General features: G+C 33.9%; 1 protein-coding gene across 1 annotated transcript in view; it reads right to left on the bottom strand.

Moving 5' to 3' along the window:
• LOC150075208 (extended synaptotagmin-2-like) overlaps positions 1 to 22,067 on the bottom strand; it is a 301,413-nt gene that overhangs the window by 77,514 nt on the left and 201,832 nt on the right. The window contains exons 20-21 of the mRNA XM_090388399.1: positions 21,213 to 21,362; positions 12,445 to 12,755 (exon numbers count right to left, since the gene is read on the bottom strand). Coding sequence (XP_090244525.1) covers positions 12,445 to 12,755; positions 21,213 to 21,362 — 461 coding nt within the window. The remainder of the gene's footprint in view (positions 1 to 12,444; positions 12,756 to 21,212; positions 21,363 to 22,067) is intronic.

Here is a 22,067-nt window from a genome sequence, read left to right as displayed (position 1 = left end):
TTAAATATTGTTTTAGGCCATTTTAGTCCATTTTATATTTGAAGGTTTGAATACATTAATTTAAACTAATAATTTTATATGCTTGTTTTCTTAAATTCCATCATATAATTTTTAGTGCAGGTAGAATATCTAAACTCTGCTTGTCCATAAACTAGAATTGTCCAAAATCTGAACATTATTTTTTTTGCTGTTGTTGCAAAACTTGGTCACTGCAGTTTGATGCAAAACTGTTTCTCTGAATAGGTTCTCCAAATTCAATTGTACTAAAGTTAAATTATATTTAACTTAACCTTTGAAAACTACATTGGTAGCTTTGCATCTATGCATTTATGTTTCGTGACCAGCACTTTCAAAGTAAAACACACTATGGTCATACTCAACACTTTGATGGCCACAACACCAAGTCCAAATTTATCAAATTTATTTTAATTATTTTTTTTTGAAAAATTACATATTTATATGGCTAACCTTCACTATATATAAAAACACCTTGGGTAAAATTTGCCATGAAATGTACTATAATCAGTTTTGTCATCTATCAACCTGTGACATTCATGTGTCTTTGTATTCACCTCTCATTGGTCTTTAATAATAGTTGACAGAAAAGGTAGTCTTTACTAATTTGTTAACAAGGGATGGCAGTGTTTTGATTCATATTTTTGAACTTGCAACTCTATTGGCAATGCATGCGAGTCAGAATTGTCATTCCAAGCAATTACAGTCCATTCCGGTTATTTGGGACACATCAGGACTGGTGCATTTTGGCCCGATTAAGTGGCTGCCCCACTTATCTGAAGTTTCACGTAAATAGTTAAAAATACAATGTCTCCCCCCCTTTACAATTGATTCACTGTACAATCAAATCACATTACAACGAACTCACCATAGTAAAGCACCGTTCACTATATGATGTGTAGTAAGCGCCGGTCATTGTGATCACATTTGCGAATTGAATTTTAATTCTATTAAACAGCGATTCTAATTAGCGAAAATAGGAGGAATATTATCCACAGGCTATAAAAGTAAAGATATATTAAGCACAAATTTACCCTTTATTACCTTACCAATTAAAAAATTAAATGATATGTGAAAATCGGAAGAATATACGTGATAATCGGAATAATTAATACATACTGTAATATGTACATATGAACTAGTCGACATTTCTGTTCACTGACATTTGTGGGTAGGGGTTAAAATTTAAAACAGTAAAAAGATAAGCAATCAATAACAAAGAACACGGTGCACACAAATTGCAAGTAACACGATATGCGCAAGTGAGAAGGGAGTAACGAGTTACAAAGCTTTAAAAATAGGAAAGAAGAGAAGATCTGAAAATTAATTTTTTTATATGATTGAACATTTCATGGAAGTGTAAACACATTTCACCATAATAACCCACAGAATTCCAGCTGTCGGTATTATCGCAAATTCATAAGATCAAGTTTACTGTTCGTTTATGATAGATTTCACTAAGAGAAAAGCCCAATAAACAGGTGACTGCTAATTGTTTTTATTATTTTATGGTTGTGACCTCCAGAATTTCGACCGAACTATGTGGTACCGTCGGAGACAATCATAGAGTAATCTCCAGCGCTGCAGTCTCCTGCCCCAATTAAACAGCATGCTGTCCCAATTAAGCAAAGTAAACCCTGGCTATTTTCGCCATTGGTTTCTGTTTTTTAAGATTTGCCCCAAATAAACCGCTGCCCCGATTAACCGGTGGCCGAAATAACCAGAATCCACTGTATTTGCTTTGAAAATAAATCTTTATTGATATTAATTAATTTTTATTAATCTTTATATTAGTTAAATCTTTACTGTTTTCTAAAATGAAGGAGAGCATTGCAATGGAAATAAAAAAAACCTGCAGAACAAAATTTTCTTGGTGACTCATGGGCAAGCCTTTCTCAGCCATTTATTCCTTTTGCCTTTTTAATTATGCATTGTATAGCTGTTTAATATTTTGGTAAGTAAAACAAATGTGTGTATCATATTAAAGATATCTGAACACAGCTATGGAGAATTTCTTAGCGGTGTTCAGATTCCTGTGCTATATACTCTTTAGTGTACATAAAATCATTATCATTATTCTTTTGATCATTATTCCTGTAGTGTGTTTCTGAATAATACATAGACAGAAATACATATCATTCAGAAACCCAAAAACTGAAAACTGGCTTTTCTCCTATCTAGAGTTTGCCAGACAGATAAATTGACACTTGATTTACATACCAAAATATTATTATCCAGACTGCATTCTGATTAAAACACATCATAGTGTTTTCTTCTCTGAAGTGACTGTTTTTTTTTTTTTTGTTTTTTTTGCATTGATTTTAAGGCAAATGATGATGTTACAAGCAGTGGAAAAAGTGTTCAGTGTCAATCACCAAAATAGGAAAGGAGAAGAAATCTAAAAAGAAATCCTGCCTAATTTTTAGATGGAGTAGTGAGTTTAAATTAGTAGAAATAAAAACTTTTATTTGCAGAAATTATATAAGAAGTTGAGTGCAAAGGTCATAATGTTTCATATTAACTTTTGATGAGAAATAATCATATATGATCATGTTTATAAGTTTCTAAAAGTTGCAACTTTTAGAAACTACCCTTCGTGTCTAATTATGAAAAATTAATTTTCTTAGAAATAATTATCATCATTATAATATGTTACTTCTGTAGTTCTTATATTATTGACTACATAAAACAAATATCTTTTTGTGACTATGTTATAAATTTCTAAAACTTGGAGAGAAAAGCAGACAGCATAACAATTTAGATTTCAAAAGTTTATAACAAGAAAGCAATTGCTCTGCATTAAAGAAATAATTTAATATGATAAGCCTTTACAAAAAAAAGGAAGTTTACTTGCAAATAAATAAAAATCCAAATGTATTTCTGTTGGAACATTCTGCCAACTATCCTTAGTTGAACTTATACATTACTAAAGAAACAAAAACAAGGAGAACTAAAAATAACGGGAAGAATCCAGGCAAGGTTATAAGTCACTGAACAACATGTGATTTGTTGAAATCTTAACTGGGAGTTTTTTCCTTTTCACTGCAAAGTCTGGTCAATATGCAAAGCAAGAAAGAATGGAAGACTGATCTGCAAAGATATTTTGGTGACCTCTTCCAAGTTTACAAATGGTTGTGAACCCACTGGGATTACGAAATGGCTGGTCTGTTCTGGATTGGAGGTAACTGACCTCACTTTAAGAGATGCAATGAAAATGCTACAGAAAGAAACAGCACTCCAGGTCAAAGATGGAGCCACAGTGATGGAAGATGTGGCTCTGAGAGGATGTGCCAGGACTGACCGTCAGTTTAGATGTTATAGTACTTGTACAATCTGCAGATGGTTAGAGTTTCCTCTGTTCAGCAAGATTCAGGATTTTGTGGGAAATTGAAGTGGGAGCACAGCTCCCATATGAGAAGTAGCAAGACTTAAGAATCTAGTCTTTGAAAAAGAGAAGCCACTCAGACTGGATCTGCCGATGCTTCAGTTAAAGGGAGGAGACACTAAATGCAGAATACGTCTTTATATTTTCTCCTCTGCTGATATGCTTCTGTGGTAAGGACCTGTCATGCGAGAAAGGTCACTGGAGAACACCATGTATTTGACCTTTCCAGCATACAGATATATATGTTGGAAAGATACATCACATGCATATTAGCAAAGAAGAAAATATAAGGAAACATTTTTCATTCAGTGCTCGCCCCCTTCTTGACAACTGCAACATTGGCAAATGCACACTCCAGTCTGACTGGCTTTCCTTCTTCAAAGATGAGATTCTTAAGTCTTTGCCACCTCTCATATGAGAATGAGATTCCTCCACTCTCAAACTTACCACAACCTTCAATCTGGCTGAAAGCAAGAAACTGAAACTTTGCATTCTCAGTCTACCCCAACATACAAATAAAAAAAAATATGCCAGTCCTAGCACAGCCTCCCATTACCAATATCTTTCATCACTGCGGGCTGTTCTTTGACCTGGGACACTTTTGTCTCTTTCCACAAAAACATCTTTATTAGGTCCTTGCAAGGAACTCAACCACTTCCAACCTAGACAGACCATTACTTTTGTCACAGATGGTAGTAGAACAGCTTCCTCCAGTAGGGGACACCAGCAATCTTATAATCCCAAGTTAGCAACTATTTTAAATCCCAAAAGCAGGTTGGCCTGATTTGTGACTAAAAGGAAGAGAGAAATTTTCATAATCATGTAGCATACAGTGACTAATAACCCACCCAGCTGTGGTTCTTCCTGTTATTACTAGTTCTCTTTGTTTTGTTCTTGTTTGTTCAATAATGTAAAAGCTCAATCAAGGACAATGTTCCAACAGAAGAAGCAAGCTTATACATCAGCCAAAACACACAAAAAAAAGGGGGGGGGGAAAGAAATCCACCTCATATGTCCATCCTCTCTAATAATTTTTATAGTGCTTCCTTAAATTTATTCAATACTTTCACAACACCAGACATTCCAACAATCAATCAATTACTCTTAGCTGAAAGCAAATTTTCACTCATACATCCTGCAGCCATCCTTTTTCAATTTTATGTCACTGTGTTTTGTCCAAGAAAAAGTAAGAATGCCATCAGCTTTTAGTTAACTCAATCCATTTAAAGGTTTAAATACTTCATTGAGGTCTCCTCACAGGTGCTTAATTTCCAAGTATTGCAATCTGCAGAATTGAAGTCTTATGATAAAAGTACCTTTTTGTATCCTTGACTAATCTGGTTGCTTTTCTCTGGCCCATTCCAAGAGATCTACTTCCTTCTTAAAATGAGGCCTCCAGACCTGTATACAGTACTCAAGATGTGACTTAGCCGTTGCTGATACAATGGAATAATCACCTCCTTGTCCCTCCTGGCTAAATTCTTGTACATCATTGACAGAATCCCATAAACTATCCTAGTAGTCTGCACTGCTTGGAGAACTTGATGTCAATGTTAAACCTCAATTGCCACTTCTCAGCCCATCTGCCTAATTTTTTTAGGTCTTGTTGTTGCAGTAGTGTATCTTGATTTCTGTCATTAATCACCCTGCCAAAATTTGCATAATGTGCAAACTTAAACAATAACCTTAATATGCCTTCATCAATATCATTAATAAATAAAGAAAACAGTAAGAGGCCTAGCACTGAATCCCCAAGGTTTGTTGTTGTTTGTTTGTTTGTTATTTGGTTTTTAGGAGCATTAGCAACCAAGGCCATATTGCTCCGTGAATATGCGGTGGTCATTCCTGACCTTTCCGCATCCTCCGTATTTGGTGGTGATGGGCTCGAACCCCCGTCTAATCAAGAAGCGTGTACTACGCACTCTGCTCCTTCCCACCTGGCTACGGAGGCGCCTTAATCCCCAAGGGACTCCCCTAATAACATTAGTCAAAGGATAGCAGTGACCATCCTCTTGTCTTCTACCACTCAGCCATCCCTTCCATAGCAGTAACGTGCTGCTAATATCACACTGCTCCAATTTGTACAGCAGTGTTTCATGTGGAACAGGGTAAAGCTTTAATGAAATCTAAGAACATAATATAATTTTTTTTTTTTTTTGCATCAAGTTCCTTTGCTACTGTGCCACAGTAACTAATCAGAATGGTCACACAAGATCTCCCATTAACAAATCCATGCTTGTAATTTCAATATAACTGCATTCCTGTTAAGATCCTTCATTACTTCTATAACCAGTGACTCCATTATTTTTTCTGGAAGTGAAGTAGATGTCTGTAATTGCTCATTTTTCACCCTTTGAGACTTTGCAAAATCTCCAAACTCTAGGGTCTCCCCTTAAATCAAAGGATGCTTTCATAACTATGGCCATGGGTTTGCTTACCACTTTTGCTGCTCCTTTTAATATAATCAGATAGATCCCATCAGTCCCAGGTGCCTTATTCACTTTTAGCTTCAACAATTTTTCTTCTCAGTTATCACAAAATTATTCAGCTCCCTATTATAATTTGGTATATTCCTGATGTACGCATCCCCAAAGACTTGTTCACATGTGAATATAGATTCAAAATATTTATTGGTTTTGTCAGCAACCTGAATAGGATCATCAACAGTTATGCCATTCATGTTTAGTGGACTATTGTAGTTAATTTCTTTTCTTCTTGTGTTAATATAAACAAAGAACTCTGCTACTTTGCTTTGCATTCTTAGCCAGTCTTCTCATAATCAGCCTTAGCTTGTCTGACCTTCCTTAGTGACTTTATTGCACACTAGTTTGTACTTACTGTAGGTTTCTTTGTCCCCTGATAATTTATAATCATCTCATGAATTTGATTCTGCCACTAGACTTCATAAGTTCATCTGACATCCATTTAAGTCTGAACCTTGAACAATATAAGGTGCATTTGAAAAGTTCGTGGCCTGAGTATGAAACGGTAGTGGCACAATGTTAAAATTTCTGCACTTAATGTATAACATTTCAAATAGTAAACTAATAGCCTACCAAAAAAAAAAAAAAAAAAAAAGATGTTATTGAAATTACATTTTGTGCAATTTCAATAATGTTTTTTTTTTTTTTTTTTTAATTACAGGTCCTGACGTCAAAGTTATGTGTGAATGATGAAAGAAGAACAAAATTAGTCACTGTGCAGTCATCCAATATTTGAGGGAAAGGCACTAATGCTAAATGTAATTCAGAAGGATATGATGCCACTTCCTGTTCCATGGTGAAGGAGTGGGCAGCAGAGTTTAAATGTAGGAGGGAGAGCCTGGAAGATGACCCATGCTGTGGAAGACTTGCAACATCCATCACTCCAGAATTGTTGACAGCATGCATGATCCGGTGATGAGTGATCAACGAGTAACAGTTCAGTACATTGCTAGTGTTTCATCTGAATGTGTGTACTACATAATAAGAAGTTCTCGCTATGTAAAAGATGTTAGCATCCAGAAAATTTCCTTGCAAGGTTTGTTAACCATGGATGAGACTTGAGTCCATCACTAACAGCCAGAGAGACAAAGAAGCAGTCCAAAAAGTGGAAACACCACTCTTCTTCCCTTCCAAAGAAAGGCAAGTAGATTCCTTCTGCTGGCATGATGATGGCACAGATTTTTTGGGATGCTGACAGATTACTTTGAGAAAAGCCAGACAGTCACAGGGGCATATTATGCAGACCTTATGAGGAATTTGCATGAAAACATCAAAGACAAATGCCAAAGAAAACTCAGCAGAACAATACTCCTGCTCACAAGTCTGTCATTGCCATGGCTACACTGGTTGAGTGTGACTTTGAAATCTTGGACCATTTCCAATATTCACCAGATCTAGCACCACTGGACTTTCATCTATTTCCTAATTTGAAAAAGTACTTGGCTGGCATCCATTTTCTCACTAACAATAACATCACTGCTGTAGTGAATACATTCCAGGAAGCCCAAGAGGAAACTTTCTTTGCAGCTGGAATCAATGCATTGCACCATCAGTGGCAAAAGTGTACTGGTTCCAAAGGGGACTATGTTGAAAAATAACATGATACCAGACTCCTCAAATAAACCATCTATACTCAGGTCACAAACTTTTTAAATGCTCCTCATAGCTCTTAGTTGGTATAAAAGGCATAGTAACTTATAAGATTACTTCCCTGAATTCTTCCTATTTAGAATTTGCAGTTGGTAACATCACAAGTTGCTTCCACTGAATAAATTTAAAAGCTGTCTAAGACCACTGGTCACCTTTATGAAAGCACAATTCCTTCTCTTTACCCTTTACAGTAGCTAGTAAATCCTACATTATTATATTATGATCACAAACCTAGTGACTCCTTTATCTGGAGATTCTTAATTATGAAAACCGCTGATAATCAGATTGAGTAATAATTTTCCTTATTGCTTCTACAACATGCTGTTGTAGAAAATAGTCATCCAATTGATGTAGACAATTTCTGCTACTGAGTGAGTGAACAACCCACGAGTTCCAGTCAGTATCTGGAAAGTTAAAAGCAACCATCATAAGGCACTCTGGTTTGCTGGCCCACTGTCTGTATAACTCCATTATACTCATCAGCTATTTGGCCTTTAACACATTTCTAGTCTCTCTCTCTCTCTCTCTCTCTCTCTCTCTCTCTCTCTCTCTCTCTCTCTCTCTCTCTCTCTCTCTCTGTGTGTGTGTGTGTGTGTGTGTGTGTGTGCACGCGCGCACACACGCTTATGTCACACCAAACTGACTCAACACATCAACTGGATGCACTGTCTTATATTCTCTGTATCTGAAAAACTAATAAACTTACACTCATTGCAATAAACTGTTTCTTTAACACAAAGAAAGTGTATTCTCTTATTATATTATTTCAAATTGTAATTTTCAACATTTCCATTCCTTTTTATGAATCCCTGCTGTTGACTCACCAGTTGTCATCGTTTATAAATATATAAAATCTTTAAAATATATTGCTATTATAAAAGTTTAAAAAAATGTAGGTTTTATTATGATATAAATAATTATAAAAAATAAATAACTAATGGCAAATGCAATAGATGTTTACTTATTTACTTTGAATAGTAACCAATAAATTTGTTAGGATTATATGCTATACACTGGCCATAAGTTTCAATCCTTATCACTTTCAATGGGCTTTTTCCAAATAAATCTATATCCAACTATTAAAAGTAAAATTAAATTTCATTATAGCCATTTAAGAGATAAGAATGCTAGTTTTGTTGTACGACACAGAAAAAAAAATTTATTTTGTAATATTAACTGGCTTTACTTTTTTTCCAAGGCAGCAGCTGTAAGATACACAGATGTGTGATATTGTGTGGGCAATTTTTAAGTCAGAAAATGTGCTGCATATTTCCTTTCATCAGCTCATGTATAATAGCACAAATGAATCCATGGTACAGACTTTTATCCCAAATCTATTCCATAGGATAGACTTTCCAAATCCTATAACACAACTATTTATGAACATTTCTTGCCCAATTTCATTACTACTATAATAATTTTAAATATATAACATTATACACACACATATTTATTTTAAGTTATTTTTAAGTACTGGCTTTTAAGATATTTAATAATCAGTACATACACCAGGAGAAAAATAAATTTCTTTCTGCAGCTAAAGAGATAAAAGATGTAAAAAAAAAAAAAAAAAAAAAAAAAACTTTAAAAAATAAATAAATGTTATGATAAAACCTATCCACTGTTGACAAAATTTTTATGTAATAATTATTACATAAAAATAATTATTACATATTCATTAATGTTAATTAGCTTCAACAATAAATTAAACATAATATACTCTGTAAGTAAACGGCCACTATGTTGTCCCTGAGAGATTGAATGGACAGAGCTTGTATTTATTTTAAAAACTACATACAATTTAATTTGTAATAGGATTAACGTCAATAATCAATTTCCTTAAAATTTGAGAAATCCTATTGCTTCTAAAACTTTGTTCACCCCGCTGAATAATTATTATTTATAATCAAATGTCTAGATGTACTGAGTAAAAGGCATCATGTTGGCTCTTTAATTCTTAAAATTACATATAAAAAAAGAAATACTTGTTTTCCATGTGAAATTAACAAAACAATAACTTTACTGAACTCAAAAATACAGGAAATAAAATGTCTAGAATAAATCCCTTCATTGAAACTTTCAAAAATCAGAAACTTTAATTAATATGACTAGATTGACAATCAAAATATATAGTAATTATATATACATAATATAAAAACAAACAAAGGCATTTAAACCTCATATCAAATAGTTAAAAAGCTTGTAGAGTATTTCAAAGTTTTGTTGATTCTAGAAGAGCACTTTCAAAGACTGTAAAAGTTAACAGACATGAGATGCTAATGTACTTAAAAAAAAAAAAATTCCTTAAGGCAACTTAGCAAATAAAAACAGAATTTTTTTGTTTGCACATCAAAATACACTTGCAACCTATTGTGATTTCATTACTTATATTATTCAATCTGATACAGTGACAAGCATCACTTGCACTAATGAATTAGAATAATCTTACTCTGAGAGAAGAATAAATTTTTGGTTGTCCAAATGCATTAAATCAAAAAATTATATTTTTTATAATGAAAAAATGTATATCCGCTCTACACATCATTTATAACCAATAGTCAAATGTAAATATGTCGCCATGAACAGGTTAATTACCGATTTTATTGGCTGTTTAAAATTAATATTACATATGGTTTCAGACTTAATATCTGCATCAGTCTACAAGAAGCCCTAGCAATTATAAGACTACTGATGGTGCTCAGCTGCAGAGTCACGTGCTAAGTTGTACCCACAACTTAGTACCTACAAAATCTACCTGTCAAACATGTTTATGCATGATTTAAATATGTCATATTTCTAATTTCATGCTAATCATACATGAAACTATACAACTAATTATTTCTTATAAATGGCATGATGCTCCGGATTTTATTATAGTTTTAAACAGAAATGAAAACTTGTTCTTTAGTGGTAAGAGAAATTACTTTTATTTCTAAGGAAGAAATGTATGGATACTACATGTCAAACATTTCGTGGAGTTTCTCTCCATTTCAAAGTAACTGCAATGACAGAATTTAACAAGTTATTTATAAATTAGAGTTATATAACTAAGCTATGAATAAAAATTCAGTGAAAATTAAGTTAAATTAAATGGATTTGCCAATGAACAGGTTAATTACCGATTTTATTAAATTTCATTAGTAAGTGCTTACCCTGTTATCTTTACTGCTGCACATCACAAACTACAATTTAAAAGTATACTATTATATTATTTTAATTCTGTTTTAAGTTTTATATGTACACACACAATTTAATGCTCTTAAAACCAGAATATTACTGGATCTCTGATAGTAATTATCTAGCTCCAGGTTATTGCATGGGAGTTAAGGGCAATTTTCGAAGCCCATCTCAGTATCTGCAATCCTTTGTTCCAATTAATATATTTCAGTTGCTTTCTGCATTTATTTGTTGCTAGAATGGATGTTCGTGAATAATTTCTTTAGATAATGTGTGTGGAACACAGGGTCTAAATTTAATAGGATTGTAGTATTACTTAGATTTGCTTAGATTAAAATTATAGGATTACTTAGATTTGCTTTATAAACTTGTTCCTTAGTGGTAAGAGAAATGACTTATTTCTAAGAAAGAAATGTATGAATACTACATGTCAAACATTATTTATTTATTTAGTTTGAGGAAATTTCTTTAGTGTAAGTAAGTAAATATGAAATTTCATGAAACTAATTAGCTAAGCATAATTTACATGTTATGTTTATTTCCTTCCATATTAAGAACTTTTAGTTATGTATGAAGTAGTATCACACAAACAATACTGTGCCCAATGGATAAAATGTACTAAAATAATAAAAATAAACACACTGATACTTTAAATAAGCTAATTAATTGGGAGGGGGCAAGATACTCTACATTATGGGATACTGTTAAAGAATACAGTATCCCCCCCCCACCACCAAATTTAGCTTATAATTAGATTGTTAACAAGTTTATTTTTTTCTTATTTCAGTATTTCTCACCTTTGAATACAGCAGTGCCTGTGCAATATGGACCCATTGCATATGACGAATTTTTGGCCAAATTTATGTTTGGCATATGCATTTGGTTTATCTTTGTAAGCTCCACTGACCACTTCAGTTTGTGTAATAAACTGCCTCTTATTTCATGCAGTGTAGTATCAATTTATTTCCCAATACCACAGTAAATGACATGTAAAATGAATATACATTTATTCATTATAAATTATTTGGTTCCATTTCTTCCAGTATGTTAACAAATGAACATAACTCAAGATAGTTTTCCAAAATAAATTTAAACTTTTATTTTAGAAAACTTTACCTACTCTGGTAATAATTCAGTAAACCCATTTATAATACTAGACTTTTTTTTCTTTTTTTTTTTTAAATTTTGTTCAAAAGCATATAATAACATCTAAAAGATCTAAATGCTCACAAAATTAATATTAAATTTAGCGTTGCCTAGTCAAGCCTATTTTTAAATTATCTCCAGAGTGCAAAACAAGAATGTTTACTATCCAGATAATATACTGAATATAATACTTGTTCATCTATTCCAGTTTTACTGAAAGTTATTTTGATATTCATTATGTATTATCTGTTATCCATAAAACTAGATATAAAATAATCAATAAAAATAATCAAACATTTTGGAGAAGTGCTGAAAATATAGGGTGGCATTATTAAATAAATTATCTGAATTGCTATAAGTAACTTAATGAATATTACAACTTTTTTATTGTGTAAAATTAAGTCAAATATAAATTTAAAAATATAAAAAATATATTCACATATTAAACTAACAATATGGTTATAACAATTAATGGAATATGAAATTACAATTGTAAACAAATAATTGGCACACTAAAAATATAACACTTGACATTTACAATTAACAAAAATATCGCATCACTAAGCAAAAATTAATACAGGTAATTACCAAGATGAAACTGGAGTGCTCTCTTTCTTGGGTGAAGCTGTAGCAGATGAACTGGAAGACTTTGTATTTCCTTCATTAACATGTATAGAACCTAGGATTGGAGAAATTGTGCCCTGCACCATTTCTCTCAAGGATGGAACAATAGGTTCTGAATCTCTTTCATCAAGAAATGATTCATCCTCTTCATCATTGACAGATGCATTAGAGGGCTGAAGCTGATCAGACACTAAACTTTCCTCAAATATTTCATCTGTACTAGTTTCTATGTTAGCCATTTGATCATCAAATTTTTCGCCAGAAGGAAGAAGAATCTGAAAAACACATACAATAACTTCTTATAAAGTATCCAAATTAAAAAATATAACTTAATGGAATAAAAACATTTTCAAATATAAAATGCAGAAATTTTAAAAATCGAAATTGCTAAATAATAACAACAATCTTTATAAGCACTTCACAATGAGTAAAGAAATTCTGCAATATAGGCAAAATAAATGATAACTTTTTAAAAGAAATTAATTTTAAATGTATATTATTGCTGGATGAAGAACCTGTTTCCAGGGAAAAAAAATACCATGCAACCTTTTCCTGAACTGACAAATTCAGTCACATTGTGAATAAAGCCCCCAAAAAAATTCCTCTCATCATTGTCACAATTTGAATCCAGGCCTTTTCCATCCGGTGTGGGAAGGATAGCAATTGTATCTGTATCCACTACGCTACTTGCAAGAACACTCTCAAGGTGGGCAGAGAATGAAAGAGACGTATGCTGGGTAGCAGTACAGTCCAACACGAAGTTCGAGAATATAAATATAGAGAATTCTGCTAGCAGGGACAAGGAGGTGATTGTCCTGTTGGTCGAGCAATGGTCAAGCCACATCTGAGTACTGCATACAGATCTGGAAACCTCATTTTAAGAAGGATCCAATCAATCAGAATGCTTTTTATATAGCAACAGGGGCCTTCCAAACCACCCCAAACAACACCAACCTCTCTCCAAACAAGAGCAATGGCAGAGCATCCCTATCTTCAAGATGGAAAAACTACAACAATCAAACAGTGGTAATCCAAATTCAAGACCTCCTAATGAAACAATGTCAACTTGAATAAAGCTGCAAATTTACCAATAAAATATCTTCCCACCACGGGATAACATAATTCCATACTGTACCAAGTATTTTCAATAACAGTCAGAAAAGATGCTTTCAAAAACTGCATGCCACTCACTAAGAACAGTTTCATATCATCTCTCAATATAAACATATGAATTAAAAATAGAAACAAGTTTTTTCCATGGTATACTAAACTGTTTGCAATAAGCAACTCTTAATCTCTATACTTATGATTAAAAAAAAAGAAGCATAATGTACACAGGTTCATTGAGAAGCATGGAAGTCTTGAAAAATCCCACAGCATTTAAGCACCCAGCATTACAAATTAGGCAATCCTTCAGCTCCTTGTATGAAAGACAAATAAGATATCAAATTTTGTTGGACACCCAGCAATGTGAGTATTAAAAAAATAAAAACACTGGCAGATCAAGCAGCAAAAAGAGCAGCAACACCTCCAAAACATCCTTTCAACATTTCACACACAGATTACCACAAAATATATCATATGTGGTGCCAAAAGAAACAGATGGTAACAATCCTGGTACGAATAAGCAGATTATACAAACTCAAAACCTAAAATTGGTTGTTCAACCACAAGCATACAATGATCTTAGGCTGTCCGAGATCATTGAGCTGTCCAAGTTCACTATCTATCTTGCTTGGATAAGAGAGAAAAAGGGAGAGATAGCACCAATTCTGGTATGAACAAAGAAATTACATCAGGTCAAATCTAAACTGGAGTGCTGAACCACATGCATACAATGAACTTGGACAGGCACATGCATATGTGCTCTCACCTCTCCTGAAGAGGTGAGTATCCATCATGATGAGAAACCTGTGATACAACCCTAATGGTTCAACACATACTTATGGAGCATATGGTATATAACACAGAATGCCAAACAAGCCTTTATGGCTGTATATGAACTATAACAAAATCCCACCCATAGAGACCTCTTAAGCAAAACACATAATATGGCACACGTCTTTCTTTTCTTAAAAGAAAAATTCTGAACATATAAAAAATAATAATTATTATAAATTATTATTATTATTAGCCATATGGTGCAAGGAAGCCTGAAGCTTATGCTGCATCAGCTGAAAAAAAAAAAAAATTGAGCTACCCTGAGTGAGTGTGTGGTAACACCAGTACATGTTATTAGGTTTTGAATACCATATATCAGTACATTCTCTGATTTAAATACACACAGTTTAGTCAATTTTAATTTACTATAAAAGCAATAATTTTGTTTAATAATTCCAAAAATATATATACAATAGACTTTTGAAATAAAAGCACCCCAAATAACAGAGCATTCGAGCTAATGGTACATTGAGATCGGATGTTTACACACAGCGCAGATGTCTTGCAGTGACAAAAAAGAAAACAAGTCACGTGATTACTGTATTTGTTTATGTTCGCCATTTTGAAAGTGAATTCTGTGCTGATATCACGGATTATACCGCTGTTTTACATTATTTTAAATTAAAAATCCTCACTATGGCTCCTAAAGTTAATAAACTTCATACAGAGAAGCAAAAAGGAACAACAGTAAAGCTTAGTGACAAACTTGATATAATCCAAACTATTAACATTAGGGACATCCGGAAAGTTAATTCATATACCCATGTATATTGTGTCTCTAAATAGAGTTCTCTAGTCGATTTGCCTGTTTTGCTAGACCAAAAACCAGTTTCTAGGAAAAAACCTTGCTATCTATGCCTGAGACTGGCTAACTCAGCCACGGTGTAAAAAAAAGCCCATAAAAGTTTCTTGCATCATCGATGGAATTCAAACCAGGAACTTTTCCACCCAGTGTAGGGAGGTTGGTGATGATACCACTGTGCTACTGCACAGACTAAACTTGATATAATAAAGAAAACAGAATGGGGTGTAAGCAGGAGTCTATTAATGGTAGAATATAACATTGGGTTGTCAATATGTTTGTTTGTTTTTTATGTGCAGTTAATAAAATTGCATTCTGAATCTCTCTATTTCTTATTTAGCCTCATTATTTCTGCATTAAATAAATTAAAAATAAAACTTTCTAGATAACGGAAAAATTGAAATAATGGCATCATGAATCCCCAAAGGTGCCGTTATTCTGAAAGTCTACTGTAGTGTATTTGTTATATTTAAATTTATATTTATTGCTTTTATTAAAGAGCAGTGAAGTACGAGGACTGGTATGAAAGTAATGGCTCCTAATGTCACACTGTAGATCATTTCGCATATCACTGAGTGGTCACTACAGGCCTCCAGTTTCACCATACTGAGTAGAACTGCGATCAGTCTCGTGAGTGCCGCACACTGATAGTTCAAAATGGTGGATGTTACAGATATACATATCAAGCAAAGAGTGGTGATTGAATTTCTTACCAAGGAAGAAGTGACACCTATTGAAATCTATACATGTCTCAAAAATGTTTATTGTGACAATACTGTAGATGTGAGTACAATTAGACGTTGGGTAAGACACTTTAAGAGTGGGGAAAGTGACACTGTTGACAAGCCCCCAAAGTGGCCGGCCAGTGACAACAGAAAACAAGAGCCAGATCGAGGAGCTGAACAAAAAGGACAGCTGTATCAACAACACACAAATTTTGCGATACAGTATGTATTGGGAAACCTGCTGTGATAACCATTATAAAGGAACTGGGCTACAACAAGGTTTGCACCTGGTAGGTCCCGAAAATGCTGACACATGAGCTCAAAGAAGGCTGGAAAGTCATCTGTATGGAACTTCTCCAGCACTATGAGAGTGAACGAGAGGTTTTTCTTTCATGCATAGTCACAGGTGACAAAACCTGGGTCCACCATTATGACCCTGAAACGAAGAGACAGTTGGAGTGGTACCATCAAATTCACCGTGGAAGAAGAAGTGAAAAAGACAGCCTTCTGTCAGTAAAATCATGGCAACAGTGTTTTGGGACAAAGATGGGGTCTTGCTTGTGGACTTCTTGGAGCATGGCACAACAATCAACTGAGATCGATATGTGGAAACATTGAAAAAGTTGAGACTGCATCCATATAATTCAACCAAACAAAAACCTCAATGAGGTTCTTCTTCATGACAATGAGTACAGTGGTCTCAGACAGTTTTTAAATTCTGTACAGTGGGATCAATTGACGATGTTACCAACAGTAAATTCTAAGTGGGAAGCATTCAAGCAATTAATCGTGGATGCTACTAAAAGTTTCATACCTATTAAGAAATATTGTTCAAGGTTTAGGCCTAAATGGTTATCTAATGAACTAATGAAACTCGTAACAGAGAAGAAAAATGCATGGGATGCATATAAATTATCAAGCGACTCAGAAGCCTATGGCAGATATAAGCTAGTCTGTAATCAGGTCATAAAGGAGGATAGGCAGGCAAAGGCAGATTACAAGAAATCCTTGGCAAAAGATGCTAAGAAAAACAGCAAGGATTTCTTTACTTATATAAACTCTAAAAGGAAGGGGATGAATCTGATTGGTCCACTTGACATCGATGGTTCAACTGTTGATGATCCTGCTCACATAGCAAACAAACTGAATGAGTATTTTATCTACATTCGCACATGAGGAATTATTAAAGTTTGAAAATGGCAGAAGGTTATCAAATTGCAGCAGGATACTCAATGATTTTGTAATAACTGAGAGCAAAGTGGAGGAGAAATTGTTGAAGTTAAACTTCAGAAAAGCACCTGGGGTGGATGGGATCTATCCAGTTATATAACAAGTCACACAAGACAATAATAAGTCACAGGCAGGCAAAGGCAGATTATGAGAAATCTTTGGCAAAGGATGCTAAGAAAAATAGCAAGGATTTCTTTATTTATATAAACTCTAAAAGGAAGGGGATGAATCTTATTGGTCCACTTGTTATCGATTGTTTGACTGTTGATGATCCTGCTCAGATAGCAAACAAACTGTATGAGTATTTTGCATCTACACTCACACATGAGGAGTTATTAAAGATTGAAAATGCCAGAAGGTTATCAAATTGTAACAGGGTGCTTAATTTAATTCACTGCTCAGTTATTAATGATTTTGTAATAACTGAGAGCAAAGTGGAGGAGAAATTGTTGAAGTTAAACATAAAGGCACTTTTGAGTGGATGGGATCTATCCAGTTATATTAAAGGAGGTGGAAAAGGAAGTGAGCAAACCCTTAGCCATAATTATGAGAGCTTCCTTGGACTCAGGGGAGGTCCCCACGGACTGGAGATGTGCAAATGTATCCCCAATTCACAAAAGGGGATTGAAGGGTGACACGAGTAATTACAGACCAGTTAGTTTAACTTCTGTTCCAGGTAAAATAATGGAGTCACTGGTTAAAGATGCATTGCAGGATCATCTAGACAAGACTGCAGCAATAATTCAGACACAGCATGGATTTGTTAAGGGAAAGTCTTGTCTGACAAATTTGATAGGATATTATGATGTGGTTACAAAGGAACTGGATGCAAAAAATAATTCTGATATCATATATTTGGATTTCAGGAAAGCTTTTGACACTGTTGCGCATGGAAGACTATTGTACAAATTGGAGCAGAATGGTATTAAGGGTAAGTTGGTACAATGGATAAAAGGATGGTTAAGTGGGAGAAGACAGAGGGTGGTAATCAATGGGTGCTGCTCTTCGTGGACTAATGTTATTAGTAGAGTCCCACAGGGTTCGGTGTTGGGTCCACTGCTGTTTTGTATATTTATCAATGATATTGATGAAGGTATATCAGGCTTAGTGTTGAAGTTTGCAGATGATACAAAGGTTAGCAGGGTTGTTAATGACAGTAATGGCAGTGTGCTAATGCAACAGGATCTAGATAATTTGGGCAGACGCCTCCTAATAAGAAGTGGCAGCTGAAGTTTAACCTTGACAAATGCAAAGTACTGCATATGGGTAGAAGTAACCCCAGAGAAACGTACCAACTGTGTGGTACTACACTTAAGATGGTAGAAAATGAAAAAGACCTGGGAGTAATTGTGCAGTCAGATATGAAGTTTTCTGATCAATGCAGACAGGCTGCAAGGGCAGGTCATGGGGTTTTGTCAATGATATATAGGAATGTTACTAGCAGGGAAAAGGAGGTTATTGTCACTCTGTATAAGGCAATGGTTAGGCCATGCCTTGAGTACTGCGTACAGGTCTGGAGGCCTCATTTTAGGAAGGATGTAGATTTACTTGAGTGTGTACAGAGAAGGGCAACAAGATTGGTGATGGGAATGAAGGGATCCTCTTACCAAGAGAGGCTTAAGTTCTGCAAATTGCAGTGGCTGGAGACTAGGCACCTGCACATGATCTGATTGAGATGTATAAGGCCTTGAATGGGTTGAGCACGCTGAATTCTGATGGGATCCTTCCACTTGTTCAGATTACGAACCTAAGGGGTCATAAATTCAAATTAAGAAAAGACAGATGTAGAATAGATGTGCGTTAATTTGCCTTTAGTTAGCGGGTGGTTAATTGTTGGAACAAGCTTCCATCTGTCGTTGTGGAAGTTGATAGGTTGAATAAATTTAAGGAGGAACTGGACAGGCATTTGGAGGGAATGGTGCGATTTTTTTTTTTTTTTTTTGGCTGATGCTGCATAAGCTCATACACTTGCTTTCTTGCATCACATGCCACTACTACTACTACAATGCATGACCCCCCAACACCAGTCCGTGCACAATGGAGGCCATTGCAAAACTGGGGTGCACTGTTCTTCCTCTCATAGCCCAGATCGTGCACCTTCCAACTATCACCTCTTCAGTCCATGGAACCCATTTTGCAGACAACAACCAGCTCAAGCACAGTGTTCATGAAGTCCTCCAGAGCAAGAGTAAGAACTTTTACAGGATTAGAATACAGCATCTGACTCAGAGATGGCAGAAGTGCATAGAAAATGGAGGCATTACTTTCGTACCACTCCTCGTAGATTAATAAAGTTAAGTAAAGTTATTAAACAGTAGAAAAGTAATTTTCAACTGTGAATTAATTCAGTAGTTGCCAGTTTTTGGACTTTTCTGGTTGTTACGCTTGGTGTGGAACTGTTTATAATTTTCACTGCACTTTCAATGAGTTTAGATTATGATTTTAATATATTTATATATTTAAATCTGAAAATATTAAAGAAATTTTATATAATTCTTAAATATATAAAATATGAAAATATTTTATATATTTAAGAAAAATATAAGGAAATGAAACATATCTTTCATTTACACATAGTTATTCAGCAATGCTTAAATTGAGAATATATAATGCCAGAAGTCACTTCAGCAACTTTGTTTTCTGCCATGCATGAAACATCAGTGATCAAGAAAAGCAAACAGACCATGTCAAATAGTGTTTGATGGCTAAAGGGAATATTGCAGATTTAGGAAATATATTTATATAAATGTACATAAAAATTTTTAAAAGTGTAAAACAAGTATTTTCAAAAGGGCAGAGCTTAATCAAATCACTCACTCACTAGTGTTTCACAGGATGCACACCACTTTTTCAATGGCAGTGGGAAATTGGATAGAGCATATTAGGTAAGTGTAGTTAACCAGCTGATTCTTAAGTGTATCACTAATGCTTAATTTAATTTGCCATTCATCAACTACAGATAACAAAATTTATTGAAAAGCTGTAAAAATAATTTGAAAATCAAGCAAACCAGATGTTCAAAACTTTGGGTTTAAAACAACAAAATATTTATAAGAAAATAATTACATCCTCTCTATGCTCATGAAACATGAAAAAGAGATATAGACAGAATTTGTGATATGGGAAGTATTAAGGTAAAAAGTAAAAACAGTTAATCTTAAAATGAGACTTTTTTTCAGTTATAAGTTAATGTTTCTTAAAACTTTGTCATAAGTTGCTTCTCTGCTATGTGCTCACTGTCTTGGAAACCTGTCATTCAGTCACTATCAAGAATGATTTTATTGTGTTGTAAAATTCACTTGTCAATCAATCAAATCGCTATTAGTGAACATGTAAATTACTGAACAACAAACTAAATGTTATCTGCAGATAAAATAATCTGCAATGAAACATACAAATTGTGCATAAAAAATTTCAACAAATGACCTGCAATCCATAATGTGCCATAATGGGCTTTCTTCTTGGGAGTGTCTTTCTTTTATATTAATTTTAATTATGGAGGATCCAATCAGAAATTTTGACCAATTACCTGATATTCCACAATGCCTATTTTTCATGCTGCTGGGCAAGCATAAATGTGCTTACTTTCCATCATCAACAAGTTTTTTACATGCATTTCAGAATGTCAACTAAACATTAGTGCAAAAAACAGTCATCACAGAGAAGACAACATACTATCATAATATATGCATTTTGCATTTTCCAATATGCATTTTCGAAGTAACTTACTGACCATGTTTTCAAAACTCTCTGGTTTAAAATTTAAATTTATGGATCAAAAAATTTTGATCCATAAACATACCCAAGTCTGTTAAGACATGAAATAGTTCACTGAAATCATTCTAAAAAGAAAATATGACCTGAATGAATAGACATTTTAACTTCTTGAATATTAATCCAGCTAACAAATACCAATGCTAACTTTTAGTCTGTTTGCTTTGTATATGACTGATTTATTTTTAACAGTCCACACACTTTTCAGAATTTTTTACATTTGCTGCATAATCTACCAAAAATATTTACTCCATACTAACCCTTAACTGCATGCTTATATATATTTTTGAGTTATGTAAACCACCATGTAAACCAAAAGGTTGCTCCAACTGCATTTCTTCTTCCTTTAACAAACGAGTCAACGGAAGTCGCAAGGTTCCAAGGAGTTTGCTAGTTTTACTACACAGGATCTACAAGGGAAAAATCGTTTATTTTAGGCAAAATAATAACAAAAGGTTATATCTTTTATTATTCTTCTACAGGAGTCCAAAATATAAAAAGTAAAGATTCTCCACTTAAACTGCATATAGTTCCCAAATTAATATAACATACAGAAATGATTTTGGTGTTAAAGAACACAGTGGACTAGAGATATTATCCCTAGCAGTAACTTTCTGACATAACACTGTAGAAGATGGCAAGATGACTGATAGAGAAATAAGTATTCTTATTAAGACAATTTTATTAAAGTGATTCAACTGAAACAAATCTCACATAACATCTATTAGAGAAAAGCTCTAAGATATACAATAAACAAAATTGTTCCACAAGTATGAAAAGACTGGCACCACCGACCTACAATAGGATAGCTATTATTAGTAGAAAGAAGATAACAAAAACAATAGGGTGCTCATGAATCAGCAATGCAATTTCACAAAACCGTCTGATACATGTTACAACAATTTGATTATAAAAAAAAAAAAAAAAAAACAATCAACTTATAGGATTCTTGCACAAAATTAGAAAATATTTCCATGTAAAATTCAAATGCAACAGATATTTCAGAATAGGCATCATGGTAACTGAAGGGCACAAGGCTTGTTTGTTATTTGGTTTTTAGGAGCATTAGCAACTAAGGCCATATTGCTCTGGGATATGCGGTGGTCATTCCCTGA

The sequence above is a fragment of the Mastigoproctus giganteus genome, chromosome 14 (assembly GCF_048544385.1).
Source record: "Mastigoproctus giganteus isolate SK-2022 chromosome 14, ASM4854438v1, whole genome shotgun sequence".
Taxonomy (NCBI): domain Eukaryota; kingdom Metazoa; phylum Arthropoda; class Arachnida; order Uropygi; family Thelyphonidae; genus Mastigoproctus; species Mastigoproctus giganteus.
The sequence above is the reverse complement of the archived record's forward strand: the minus strand, read 5'-3'. Positions and strand labels throughout refer to the sequence as shown.